We start from the raw sequence: 12539 nt of genomic DNA on the forward strand, positions 1-12539 counted from the left end.
CCGCCGGCTCTGCTGCCACCGCCCCGGCAGCCCTGGCCGCAAAGCACCCGGGAGGTTACACCGCCTCGGGTGACTTTTTCCCTCCCTCCCTCGCTCAACCTACCCCGGCACCGTGAATCAACAACAAAAAAGACACCACCGCCAGCACACAGGCACCCGCACACGCCGGTGGCACCGCAGCGCCCCGCAAACACACCCTGCGGGCGCGTCCCCTCCCTTCCCTCCGCGCGAATCGTTCCTCTCCACATCCACGCTTCAGCGCTACGTTTGTTTTTCTGGCACATGGCGCCGTCCTCCGTAACCCGCCCCAGAAATTTTGAAAGAAAATAGCAGAAGTCTCTCATTGTTAACATTTGATTTATTTAAAGTCCTTAACTGCAAATGATCAAAAACATACTTCACGCATTAAATTCTCAGTTATCGTTTTAAATCAAAATATTTTTTCAATTACAATCACATTTATAAAATTAACAAAATTTCTTAAATTCATGTGTAATTCTTTTTTTACTGTCATTTAAAGCAATTTCCAGCTGTAAAGAAAGAAAAAAAAATATAAACCATGCAATAAATTAAGAACATTGAGACAGCGAACAGGAATAATAATAAAACCCGTCTGGCTATGCTAACACCGTGTAAAACTGTGGAAAGTGCATTAACACTGGATGAAACAAGCTAACGATGGCGATAATTAAACGGCCACAAAAAAAATTGCATGTGGAATTTACCAAACAAGTTGGAAAAGGGGAGAGAGACAGAGCTCTCCTCTTTCCCTTGCGTCGCTGTAATAGTCAACGTTTCCTGGGGGAGGGGGAAAATAACCTTGTTATAGATACACAGTTCTAGCTGGTACACAATGAAGACACTTAAATTAAATAAGCATGTCATCCACATGTCGATGAGAGTTCCTGATGAACGAGAATCTTCAGTAACAGATGGGAAGGAAAAAAAAATCCAACTGGCTGTGACCTCTTTATATTACATCCCAAGACAGGTAACACTTGGAAAAAAATAGGGGTCGCATCCTGCACTCCAAAGCTCCAGTTGGTCCCCTCGGGAGTGCAGGATCCGTCCCGCAGCATCTGGGTGTATGCAGGTTGTACTAGCCGAAGGTTTATTTTGCAAGTATCAAAAGGATGATCCGAGAAAGTAAATAGTCCTCTTGTTGCTTAGAGATTCTCTTAGTGTTTTGCTACTTCACAGCAGTATTGTCCTTCAAAGCCTTTTTAATTAAAAAAAGCCTTAAACGTCTACTCGCTTCTTCATCTCCGTATTGTTAAAGTATTGCCACATACCTGTAAACTTACATGAGATTATAGAGCACAGAAGGGGGGAAGACGAGGGGGCGGAAAGCACAAACAAGTAGTTTACAAGCTCAACAATTTTTTCTTCTTTTTTTCGTAACACCCTGCAAAGGCTGGGAGGGATCTCCGGGGAGCGGGGCTGGGTGGCGGGGGCGGGAGGGGGTATGTACAAGCAGGACGCGGCCGGCTTTGCAGGAGGTCGTGGTGGACCATAACAACACACAACGCGTTGCGAGACAATTAAAAAGTAACAGTCCTTTGCACGCAGCGTGCGGGAACACCTCGGTTTGTCGCAGGGAGAGGGAAAGGGGGGAGAGAAGCCAGGAAAGGGGAGGAAGCGGGGAGAGGGGCTCGCCCCCGGCGGCGGGGGGTGCAGAGCTAGGAGGTGTTTAGCACGGGTCTGGAATACACACCTTGGTAGTAGGAGGGCTCGAGGGCTGAGGGCTCGATGCTGCTGCGGCCTGCCATGGACGCGCTGCCCAGGGGCAGCCCGCCGGGGATGCTGGCCCCGTAGGAGGAATATTGCAGTGCCTGCTCGTAGGCTTTGAAGTCCAGCTTGTGCTGCTGCTCCGTGGAGGACATGAGGTTGTTGATGGAAAAGGGGTGGTTGAAGGAGTAGTGGGGATCACCCTTGAGGTGGAGCTGGGGTTCGTGGGCTAAGGAGTGAGGGGGGTGCGGGACGGAGGCCAAGGCGGGGACGGAGCTGATGGTGGAAGAAGCGGCCGAGGCCGAGGTCTTTAGCTCCGTGGTCGATCCGCTGTGGTCCATAGACTGGGGGCTGGTGGATGGGTTGGAGCTGGAGAGGGAGGTGGCGGTGTCCAGCTGCACGGGTTTATTGTGGCCTCTGTGCAGCGGGGAGTTGGAGCTGGAACTGGAGGCCCCAGCCTGATCTTTCCTGCCCTCCTGAGAGGCTTTGCTGTTCGCCGGCTTCTCACACTTGAAGCGCTTTTGCCGGCGGAGGTAGCAGCCGTTTTCAAACATGTTGCCAGAGTCAGGATGCAGGGTCCAGTAGGAGCCCTTGCCGGGCTTGTCGGGGGAGCGGGCCACCTTGACGAAGCAGTCATTGAAGGAGAGCGAGTGGCGGATGCTGTTCTGCCAGCGCTGCTGGTTCTGTCGATAGTAAGGGAAAAGGTCCATGATCCACTGGTAGATCTCGCTCAGCGTCAGCATCTTGCTGGGTGCCTGCTGGATGGCCATGGTGATGAGGGAGATGTAGGAGTAGGGCGGCTTGGCGTGGGGGTAGCTCCGCTTGAAGGTCTTGGCGTCCCGTGTCCTGCTGAGGTTGGACTGGGTGTAGGCCATGGGGCTCATGCAGGGGTTCATGCCGCCGTAGGGGCTCAGCCCGTTCATGGGGGCCGGCTGGGCAGACATGGCGTTGATGCTGCCGGGGCTCAGCGCCGTTCCCATGGCGGCCACGCCGGCTGGCATGCCGTTCACCGGCCCCGCCGAGCCAGCCGGCATGCCGGCCACCGCACCAGGGCTCAGCCCGGCCCCCAGCCCCGTGTTGGCGTAGGACATGTTGAAGGAGCTGGAGGTCATGTTGCCGCTCGTCGTCATGGTGTTCATGGTCATGTAGGTGTTCATGGTGTTCATGGAGCCCAGCCCCGAGTTCATGTTGCTCACGGGCACGGAGGAATAGGCCTAGGGCAGTGAGACGGAGAGAGTGGGTTAGGGGGGGAAAGAGGGGCGGGCGGGACCCCGGCGGGGCCGGATCCGCCCGTCCTGCCCGTCCTGCCCAGCGAGCCCTGCAACGTCCTGCCGCGGGACGCCGTCCGCTTCCCCGACGCCCGGGACAGCGCTTTCCAAAAGCCGCACGGAAATGCCGCTGGGGCGCCGAAAAGGTCTAATTCATATTTATACATGTTTATAAATAGACACGGAGGGGGGGTGCTCGGTCCCGACGCGCTCCCGTTTTGCCGGCGTCCCGCGGCTTGCGCCGGGATCACCAGGGCGCACGGACCGACGGCCTTCCCGGAGCAGCTCCGCACCCGCAGAGCTGGGCTGCGGGCTTTATCTGCCCCGGGAGGAGGTTTTCTCCCGGTGTATTCCCGCGGTTTTGCTGATTTTGTGTCCCGTCTCGCTAGCTAAACATTTAAACTCATCAGATTATTGGAATTTACGGGCGTACACTGCCTGCTCCAAGGAGAAATTCAGCTGCCTGCACTTTCTTAGAATAATCTCACGCATCTCTCCCATCCTGCACTGATTTAAATTTCTATTCTTATACAAGATGCGATAATGTCTTGTCGCAAAAAAAAATAAATCAAAAACAACAGCTCACGTCCGTGCATTTTATCCGTGGAAAGCTTCCCCCTTGTCTGCATTTTCTATCAAGTCGGTCTTAAATTAAAAACCCCCAACTTTCCCAAAGTACGAAAAGCCTGAACTTTCCCTGCTTGAGATTTTCTACAATCGCCCGACGTGCAAGAATTGTAGCACCCTACCACATAACACAACTCTTAAAAAAAGCAGAACCGGAGAGCCTGAAATTGTGCTTTCCAGTACAGCATCTGATTTAACAGGAGGGAGAAAGACGTTCCCGGTTTACCTCGAACAAAGGCAATACGGCTAAGAAAAGGAGGTTTAAGCGACGGTTAAATGTACAAAATTAATTACTGTTTACTACAAATTCAACTAGCTTATAAATGCGCTTTTAATTTAGAGGATCACGTTAATTATTTGAGATGGTAGAACGCGGATGGGTTTCCTACTCTGCATCCATGCGGTGATTCAAATTAAATAGCAGGGGAGGAGAAAAGATTGAGGCTAAAAAACAGCAAAAGCGAAGGTCGCTTAACTTTATGTTTGCGGATAGCGAGCATGGCGAGGATAAAATGAGTCCGGAGCGGCACATAATTAGGATGACCCTTATTTGCCCTTAGCCGACTTTCCTCTAGCAAAGACGATGCCAGTGGGGTGACACGTATGTGCCTGTGCTCGCGTGGCCCTATGGGCGCTGTGTGCTAGCTCCGGGGTGCAGGGACGAGGCGTGGGGACTGTGGAGCCGCGTGTCCGGGTGTGCTGATGCAACGCCCGGGTGCGCACACCTAGGTGCCTGCCTCGCTACCACACTTCCTTAAAACGGCTCCTTCCCGGGCGGGAATCCGAGGGGCTGCTGGCCGTGCTGCGAGGCGCTGCCTTCTCCCGGGGACCCCCGCTGCAGAGCCGCAGCGGCACAGTGCCAACGCCGGGCCCCCGCAGGGCCGAGGCGCGCCGCGGGGAGGGCTCCAGGCGCTTCCGTGGCCCTCTCCCCTGCCGTAGCTGCTGGCGCTTGGGCCGGTTCTCCCCCTTGCTTTGCACCGTGTTGTCAAACAGGCGCGGGGGGCGGAAGCGCCTCCGGGGGTGTCGCGGGCCGGGCCTGGCCGGGCCGGGCCGGGCCGGGCCGGGGCCGGGGCGGCGGGTGCGGCCCCTCCGGGCTGGCTCCCGGGGCCGCTCTCGGCAGCGCCGCCAGCCGGCCCGCGGCAGCAGCGCACGCCGCAGGCAGCCCGTCTTGCGAAGCACGAACAAACGGCTCTTTCCCCCCCCTCCTTTCTTTTCGCCCGGCTTTAACAGGTGAGGCCCCCGGCGACGGCCAGCGGAGAGGCCGGCGGCCCCGCCGAGCAGCCCGGGGAAGGCGCTGCCCCCGCCCCGGGACGCGCTTGCGGCCGGCTCCCTCGCCCCCTGCCATCCGCCGGGAAGGAGCCGGGGGCCGGCAGCGCGGCGAGTCCTCTGCCCCGAGCCAAGAGTTTACGGGGCGCTTTTGTGCGCGCCGCAAGCGGCGATTACGCCTTTCGGATGAGATCGAGGGCTGCCCCCGGCCCCCCGGCCCTCCCAGCGGGCCCGCAGCCGCCCCGGGTCTCCCTCAAACGCCTCCCGGGGCTCTCGGAAGCCGTGTTTTCCTCGGGGAAGCCTGGCCGGCTTCAGCGCCGGAGGGAGGGGGGAGGCACGTTTGCGCTGGCAGGATCCGGAGTGCAAACCGATTCCTCCGACTGCTGCCCCCCTCCAGACCCCCAGCCGTCCCCCGATCCCCCCTCCCCCTTGCAGAGGGGCAGCACGGAGCCAGAACCTGGGATTCACTCACCTCCTGAGTGTCGGCGTAGTAGCTGTTCCAGTCGCTGGTTTCATGCCCTTCCATTTTCACAGTCCCTAACATTATGGAGCCAACCTGCCCGGTGTAACCATCCAGCCCTCTTGCAAGCGAGCGACGGGCAGCAGGAAAAGAGCCCGAAAGCCCGACCTAGCAGGAAGCCAGCTCTCAGGAGGGGCGGGGGGTGCTGAATTCTCCTCTATAACCAGCCAAAAAGGAGGCAGGGAGCGGTGTGGGGCGAGACAGTTGAGAAAGTGAGGAAGTGCCGGCTGGGATGTGAGTGGAGTTGAGCTGATGTGGATCTTACGTCGCAGAAGTACCCACCTCCTCCTCCTCCTCTCCCCATTTGTCCGCCGCACAAAGGCGTTCGCACCTACAAAGCCGGAGATGCACCTGCAAACAAGGCAGTTCCCCTCGCCTGTAACTCCCCCCGGGGCGGCACTTTATTTGCAAAGCGGCGTAATTGGTTTAAGCTTGTGGGGAAAGAAGGAGAGACAGAGGTGGGAGAGGGGGAGAGAGTAGGAAGGGGGGGGAGGAACCCACCCTTTCGGATGGACAGGACAAATGCTAGGAGGGATCGGTGGAAATGAAATGAGGTAGATAAGGGAAGGGCAGCCCCCTCTGTTTGAAGAGAACGCGAAAGGCCATCCAGCCTTAAACCCCTGAGATTAGGGGCAATATTTACTGAAGTCCAGTAGGTGCTCCTTTAACTTGATGGCCGGGACGTGCTCCAAAGTCTCGAGTCCCGCAGTCCACAGGCTCCCCCCCGCCCCCGCCCCTCACTTCAAAGCTGGTTACCGCGCAGGTACCTCCGCGGCGGCCCCCGCGCCCAGCGCCCTCGGGGCGGGGGACCGGCACTCTGCGCTCCGGGCTGCGAGCAGGGGGGCTCGGCTCCGCGCCCCCCAAAGCCCTCCGACCCCCCCTTGGGCTGGACCTTCAAACGGGGCTGCCGTTCTGTGTAGATGGTGATGGTGGTACTTCTTTTCTGGTGCTTTCCCTTTAGAAACCATGTGAGTCACCGCGCTGAGACATAACACTACGGGCACCCAATAAATGCGGACAGAGGCTCGAATGCGGATCCACCGATATTAACCTCCACTTGACAAACATCAGGTGAGTCACTGGAACCATTTTATATCTTTACTGTGGAAAGCCTCCAGCCCAGAAGGCTCCTTTGGAAGCCTTTTGTGGTGCCAGGCACCCAGGAGCAGCAATAATAAGTAGCGGGTATCTCATTACCAACTTCTCGCTCATTAACCTGATTTCTCGCAAAGAAGAGCGGAGAAGGAATGGTACAGGCTGGTTACAGGTTACACAGGCTGGTAAAAGGTAAAAAGGGGCAACACCGATAAAACAAATTGACATTGGACAACGCTCTTTATTATTACGGAGGGAATCTCGCAGTCTCTGCAGACGGATCGAACATTTTCTGTTTCTGCTCCTGCCCTGTGCGGCTCTTCGAGCTTACGTCAAGATCACAGACTTTTCTTGGGTTCCTCTGCCCTGTCCTTTACGAGTTTGTTCCTACCCAGCTACTAGAACTTTTATCACCTGACAGTAAAAAAAAGACAAAACCAACCGCCCCCCACCTACCCACCCGCCAACCAACCAAACAAACAAAAACCCCCAAACCCAAATAACTTTCCGGGCAATGGGGATTCGAAGGGGAAATAAAGTTTCTTGGGATATTGAAAAAGGCTTGCGTATCATACCCCACAAACTAAAACACACATCTGGGTCTGAATTTCTGCCTGGCATGTTTCTCGTCCAGCAGGATCACAGTTGCTTCCACAGTGATTTGCGCTCGAGTGACCTGCGGAAACGTCACCGTCACAAACACGATTTTAAAGTTTCTTACACAGAGACCCAGGATTCAAATGACGAGATATAGCATATCTCCGCCTCGACAAATATGTTTTAACTTGTCCTCTAAATGCGTTTTCTGTTATCCCTTTCTTTGTTCTTTCCCTCCTCGTCCTTCTTTCTTTAAATCTGGCAACAGAATTAAGTCAAATCCTCGAAACAAACAAAACTCTGGAATCAGCAGACGAGAACAAGGGATGAAAATGTGTCTTGAAGGAAATAAAATAGATAAAAGCACTGGATTAAACCCCTGCTTTCTCAAATGGTCAAACTACACCCATGGACATTGGAACAAAACCCAGTGGAAAATCTAAGAGAGATTAAAATTGCGGTCTTCATGTGTGCACCCTCCCTCTTTCCCTGATGGAAGCGGTCTGTACGTCTGAAAAGAGAGACCCTTCGGTGGCGGCTTGTTCATTTCAGCACTTGAGGTCTGTTCAGAGCCCCCACAGCAGCACAGCTGCATGGGGCGAGGCTGGGAGGGGTGCAGCGGTCCCAGCGACCCCGCTGCCTGCGCCTCCCCGCCGGGCGACCTCGGGGCGGTGCTGCCCCGCTTCCCAGAGCCCAGCCCCGCGGGAGCAACACCCGCCGGGACGCCGGGCAGCCCTCGCAGGGCTCGCTCCGTACCTGGAGGAAAGAGCAGGCGCGAAGCCGGCCACGCTGCGCGGGTGCTGCTACAAGCCGCGGAGGCGTTTCGCCAGGCGGAGCAGACGTGGCGCCCGGCAAAGCCGCTCTCCGCGCCGGCCGGCCGGCCCCTCGGGACGCCCCCGCCGGGATGCCCGCCGGGTCGGGCGGGAGGGGAGGGGAGGGGAGGCCGGGGGTTGTGCAAAGTCGCAGCGCCTCCTGTTGTCGGGCTGCGGCCTGGGCTCAGCTCCCTCCTTCTGAGGTTGCTCCCGGAGGTGAGAGCACAAGCGGGCTCCTGTCTGCAATCTCAGAGACCCGTTCGGCTTGGTGTACAAATCAGCGAGCCCGAGGCAGAGTCAGCCGCTGTTGGCAGGTCCCTTCAGCCCGGGTTGCTGTGTTGCAGCCCTGGTGGAGAAAAGCCTTCCTTGTGTGGAGAAGAGGGTCCTGGCGGCTCTGCCCACGGCCACAGGAAAAAGAGGGTATTTCGGTAGTGGCCCTTGCCCCGCACTTGAGCCTCGGCGAAGCCCTGTGTGGGATGCTCCGACAGTCCAGCGCGATTTGTCCGTACCCTTTGCAGCAGGCTCGGCGGGAAGGGAAGGACCGTCCCAGCGGGGAGGACGCGTGAGAGCAGCCAGGAGCTCTCCAGACGCGCTTAGCCGCTGACGCGTTTTCTAGACTTCAGGACGGTAGCCCTGGCCCCATTTACACAGAGCCTTTCCCCAGCTCTCGTTAGAGTAGCGCCAGTTTCTGATCAAGCTGTACACTGGCTTGCTTTTTTTTTTTTCAGGGGCAGCTGTTTGTGCAGCCTGGAGAAAAGCGCAGGCTGAGGTGAGCTGTGTTTTCCCCATCTAAACGGGAGCAAGGTCTCGCCTCCTGGCCCCAGCGGTGCGCGCTGGCAAGGAGGGAAACGTAGTAACTGACCTAAAAGAGGGAAATATGTGTGTGTGGTTTGGGTGTGTGTGGAGCGGGGTGCGGGGGAACGTCCACGGGAGCCGGTGTTAGCAGCGCTGGCAGCGAGAGCTGGGCCTCGCAAAGACCACTCGGCAAGCGGCCGCTTTTTGGGAAGCGCATGGCCGCGGGGTCCCGGCTGTCAGGCCGGGCCGAGGGGCCTCGCCCGAGGGAAGGGCCCTCCGGCCGCGCCGCGGGGAACGGAGCGGGCACCAGCGCGGCGCTGCCCACGCGGGGAGCCGCCACGGCCCGGGAGCCCGGCGGCGCCCTTTGCCCAGCGCTGCTCGGGAGCGCCGCCCGCAGGTACTGTCCCACGCGTGGGGCGGGCGGCCGTAGGAATCGGCGGCCTTAATTCTGGCTTTGGAGCGCTATTTTAGTTCGCTCCAGCGTGAGAACTACCTTTCCCCTGGCAGGGGCAGCGCCTGCCGGCCACCCCTTCGGTTTAACTTACAGGGTCTTGTTTGATTTTAGCCAAACGCCACCGCCTCCTGGCCGGGAATGCCTCGGCGGTGCTCGTGCGGGGCAGGTCGGGAAGGAGCTGCGAGGCTGTGCCCGCATCAGGATGCCTTCCCTTCTCCTCACTGTACAGCCGCCCTTTCTTTTCCCCGGATCTGCCTCCTGCAGGGGGTCGCTGGTACCTGGCTTTCCAGGCGGGCCCAAGGCGAGGAGCGGAGCTGCGCAGCGGGTCGCCTCCACCGCCGTGGGACCCCGCAGCCTCTCCCACCCTCTCCCTGTCCTTACTCATCCACCCCTCCCGACGGAGGGAAATCCCTCTTCCCATCTGTTTCCAGCCCGGAATCCTCCCCCACCCAAGCGGGCAAACAGTAATCGGGTGGGAACGTGCCGCTGCCCAGAGCCGGGTCCTTTGGACGGCCTGGGAGGCCGGGCGGTCCCGGGGCGCTCCGGGAGCAGCTGTCGGTGACTGCCGGGAGCGCACCTCGCGCCGGAGGGAGCCCGTCGAGGCGGTGGCGAAGTCGGGGGGCTTGTTTCCCTCCCTCAGACAGGCAGAGCCGCCCTGGCTCTGTGGTCCTACCGCTGAGCCCTCAATGAGAAGAGCCGACGGGGGTCCTCCCCGCTGCCCGGAGCACCCGCCGGCGGGGCGGTGGTTCCCGCGCCCCCGGAGTTCAGGGGCCGGTGCGATGCGGTAAGGTGGCGTTGACCGTCCTCTCGCTCGGGAGCAGCGCCTGGGCAGGCGAGGGCACTGCATGGGGTCAACACTTGCTTTGGAGCCTTTTCTGCGTGAACTGTTCTTATCTACGACCATCACAGCCAAGCGACCCCCTTCTCCCGACCAGCCCGAGGTAGGAGGGGGGCACCCCCTTTTCTTTCTGCGCCTCCTCCTCCCCGGCACCCATGGTCTGCATCCTCCTGGGCGGACCAGACGTGCCCTCCCGCTGCCCTGTCCCCGGCAGGGAGGGCCGGGGGCGCGCACCCCTCACCGCCGGGCCCTGCCTCCCCGCTGCCCGCTTCTCGGCGGCGGGTTGTCCGCCCTTTCAGCCGCCCCCGCCGGGCGCAGGGGGCTCCGGAGCGGCGGGACCCCGGGCAGGTGCCGCCGTGCTGCCGGAGGGAGCGCAGCGGCGGGTGGCCCCTCCGGAGGCCCTGTCCTGCCGGGGCCGCGCCCCCGGGGCACCGGGAGCGCTCCCGGGGGGTGCCGGGCCCGCCGGGCCCTCTCGGGTCACACTCAGCGTGCGCCTTTCACGGGCGCTGTACGAGGCCCCGGAGGCATCGTGTGGCTCGTTGCAGTAGCGACTTTCCGTTGCCGGATTTCATTTTACTTTATTTTATTTTATTTTATTTTATTTTATTTTATTTTATTTTATTTTATTTTATTTTATTTCTTCTTAAATTTCATTGCAATTCATTGCATTTCATTTTTCTAGGCATCATTCAGCATGTAGTGACTTGAGCAACACTCCTGACATAAAAAATACCTCCCACCTGAAAATACTCATGTATCAGATCGGTTAAAGGAGAAAGAAGCACAAATAATGAACTGAAAAATTACAGATAAGTTAATATCCGATGGTTGAAGAGATGAGAGTAAATAAACCTCTGTTTTCTTGTTTACTTTTTCTTTACTGTAACAAAATAGTTCTTAACTAGGTAAATCATGACCTATTACATACAATCACTTTATTTTTGCTAGTAGGGCTACATGTGTATATGCTGTTTGCAGAACTCCAGTCGGCACGATGCCCACGCTGCAGTGCATGATTGGCCAAGTGTGTTTTACTTACTTTATGTAAAAATAAATGGACTTGATATTTCTCATTTGACTCAAGAGCAGCCATGTAGGTATTTATTTCAATTATTGGGTGTTTTATTTATGTTATGATTTACTGAAACATAAATGGAAATGCTTCTGTTCTTTATTTCAGTCAGTGTGCCAATTCTTATGCAATTACTCAATACCTTTTTGAAAGTTTTGTGTGGTTTGTTTTGTTTTAAAGTAACTGCAGTAATATGGCATGGAAGAAACAGTATCAGAGGAGATGGGAATTCGATTATGCACAGAGATAAACACATATACACCAATGGCACCCACTTTGTAGAATCTCACCCAAATTGCAAAAATGGTATTTCAGGACATATACAGATTTTTTGCAATACACGTATAAGGAAGCAAGAAAGCAAATTGAGACAGTGAGTGTAGTTAATCTATATAAACTGGTATAAGAAACAAAGCTTGGTAGGAAATACGCTTTTGCATGAATCCCAGAATTATTTCCTTGTTAAAGCTGCCCAAGTGACTTCATGGACCAAAGTCTGCCCTTTTTTTCCCCCCAACAATATCTACTGGTTGAACAAAAGGTATTTCCACTCCCCATGAGTCTCGCTTCTCCAAAACCTGCAGTGAGTTCTCTGAGAGAACATCTGTTTCACTGATGGAAACAAAATATCGCTGTATTGAACAAGAGATGCAAAGCTGATCAACTGCTTGTAACATTCATGCTAGTATAATACTCCAGTTCTTCTGCAAACTGACCTTCCTAAGCAGAAGGTGGACTTGGATTTTGAGTGATGGAGAGCGGAATAATGCTACCCTTCTTTCACTGCATAGCACTGTATTTTCAAATTGTTTGCTCTGTTCTCCTTTACCTGCAAAGAATTATTCATTTTCCTGTCTCTGTCTCCACAGCAGTTTTACAGAAAAGCATTGGGAGAGACCAGTATCCATCATAAATGGCTTTCCTGGATGGCTTCAGCTCTGAAGAATCAAATGTACAAAATCAAGGCTGGCTTATTTAAACACCTCCCCAGGGAGCAGTTCCACAGCTTTACCCAGCTTGCAGTTCCTAGAGCATAAATTAATTCAGGCTGAATTAACTGCACATTTTCTTGAGCTGTATTAACATGGACATGCAGCAATTGTGGCCTGTGTGGCAGCACGATCACACATATAAAGAAACACTTTGGCCATTTACTCCATCAGGAGACATACACTAACCTGAGTATAGCACAAATGATGTTTGCCCTGGAAAAGGATGCCTGGAGGCCCTATGTAACATGTCCCGTAGTTTTACATTGAAATGTGAGAATGTGAATATCAACTGGTAACACCCTAAAATCATAAGCAAGATGCATAAAATAGGCTAGCGTCTATGGGAAAGTAGAGAAAGGTCTGGATTCGGTAACATTTTAGGACTCCTCAGGGGCAGCAGCTGCTCAGTATTTTGGAGAGTGGTTGGTCCTCCCAGCAGTTGGCCTAAGCTTCTGCTGCTGCTTCAAGCATTTCA

At 55.8% G+C, this 12539-nt stretch overlaps 1 protein-coding gene across 3 annotated transcripts; it reads right to left on the reverse strand.

Moving 5' to 3' along the window:
- Nucleotides 1-405: 405 nt before the first annotated feature.
- FOXA1 (forkhead box A1) lies at nt 406-5621 on the reverse strand. 3 transcript variants are annotated; one of them, XM_072865824.1, is made up of 3 exons: nt 5362-5621; nt 1715-2942; nt 406-1292 (listed from the first exon to the last, which is right to left on the reverse strand). In XM_072865824.1, the coding sequence occupies exons 1-3, from the start codon at nt 5431-5433 to the stop codon at nt 1240-1242; spliced, it is 1353 nt and encodes a 450-aa protein (XP_072721925.1). In that variant the 5' UTR covers nt 5434-5621; the 3' UTR covers nt 406-1239. The 3 variants fall into 3 exon arrangements, with proteins under 3 accessions (XP_072721925.1, XP_072721927.1, XP_072721926.1); XM_072865826.1 differs by having other exon boundaries at nt 406-1299; XM_072865825.1 differs by having other exon boundaries at nt 406-2942.
- Nucleotides 5622-12539: the final 6918 nt, after the last annotated feature.

Source organism: Ciconia boyciana, chromosome 6 (assembly GCF_034638445.1).
Source record: "Ciconia boyciana chromosome 6, ASM3463844v1, whole genome shotgun sequence".
Lineage (NCBI taxonomy): Eukaryota > Metazoa > Chordata > Aves > Ciconiiformes > Ciconiidae > Ciconia > Ciconia boyciana.

What these genes read in the sequence shown, in the direction of transcription:
- FOXA1 (XM_072865824.1), bottom strand. Translation starts at nt 5,433, where the DNA reads ATGTTAGGGACTGTGAAAATGGAAGGGCATGAAACCAGCGACTGGAAC. An exon ending in ACTACGCCGACACTCAGGAG is followed by an intron (nt 2,943 to 5,361) that starts GTGAGTGAATCC and finishes TCACTGCCCTAG; the next exon opens with GCCTATTCCTCCGTGCCCGT. An exon ending in CGAGCCCTCCTACTACCAAG is followed by an intron (nt 1,293 to 1,714) that starts GTGTGTATTCCA and finishes GTAAGTTTACAG; the next exon opens with GTATGTGGCAATACTTTAAC.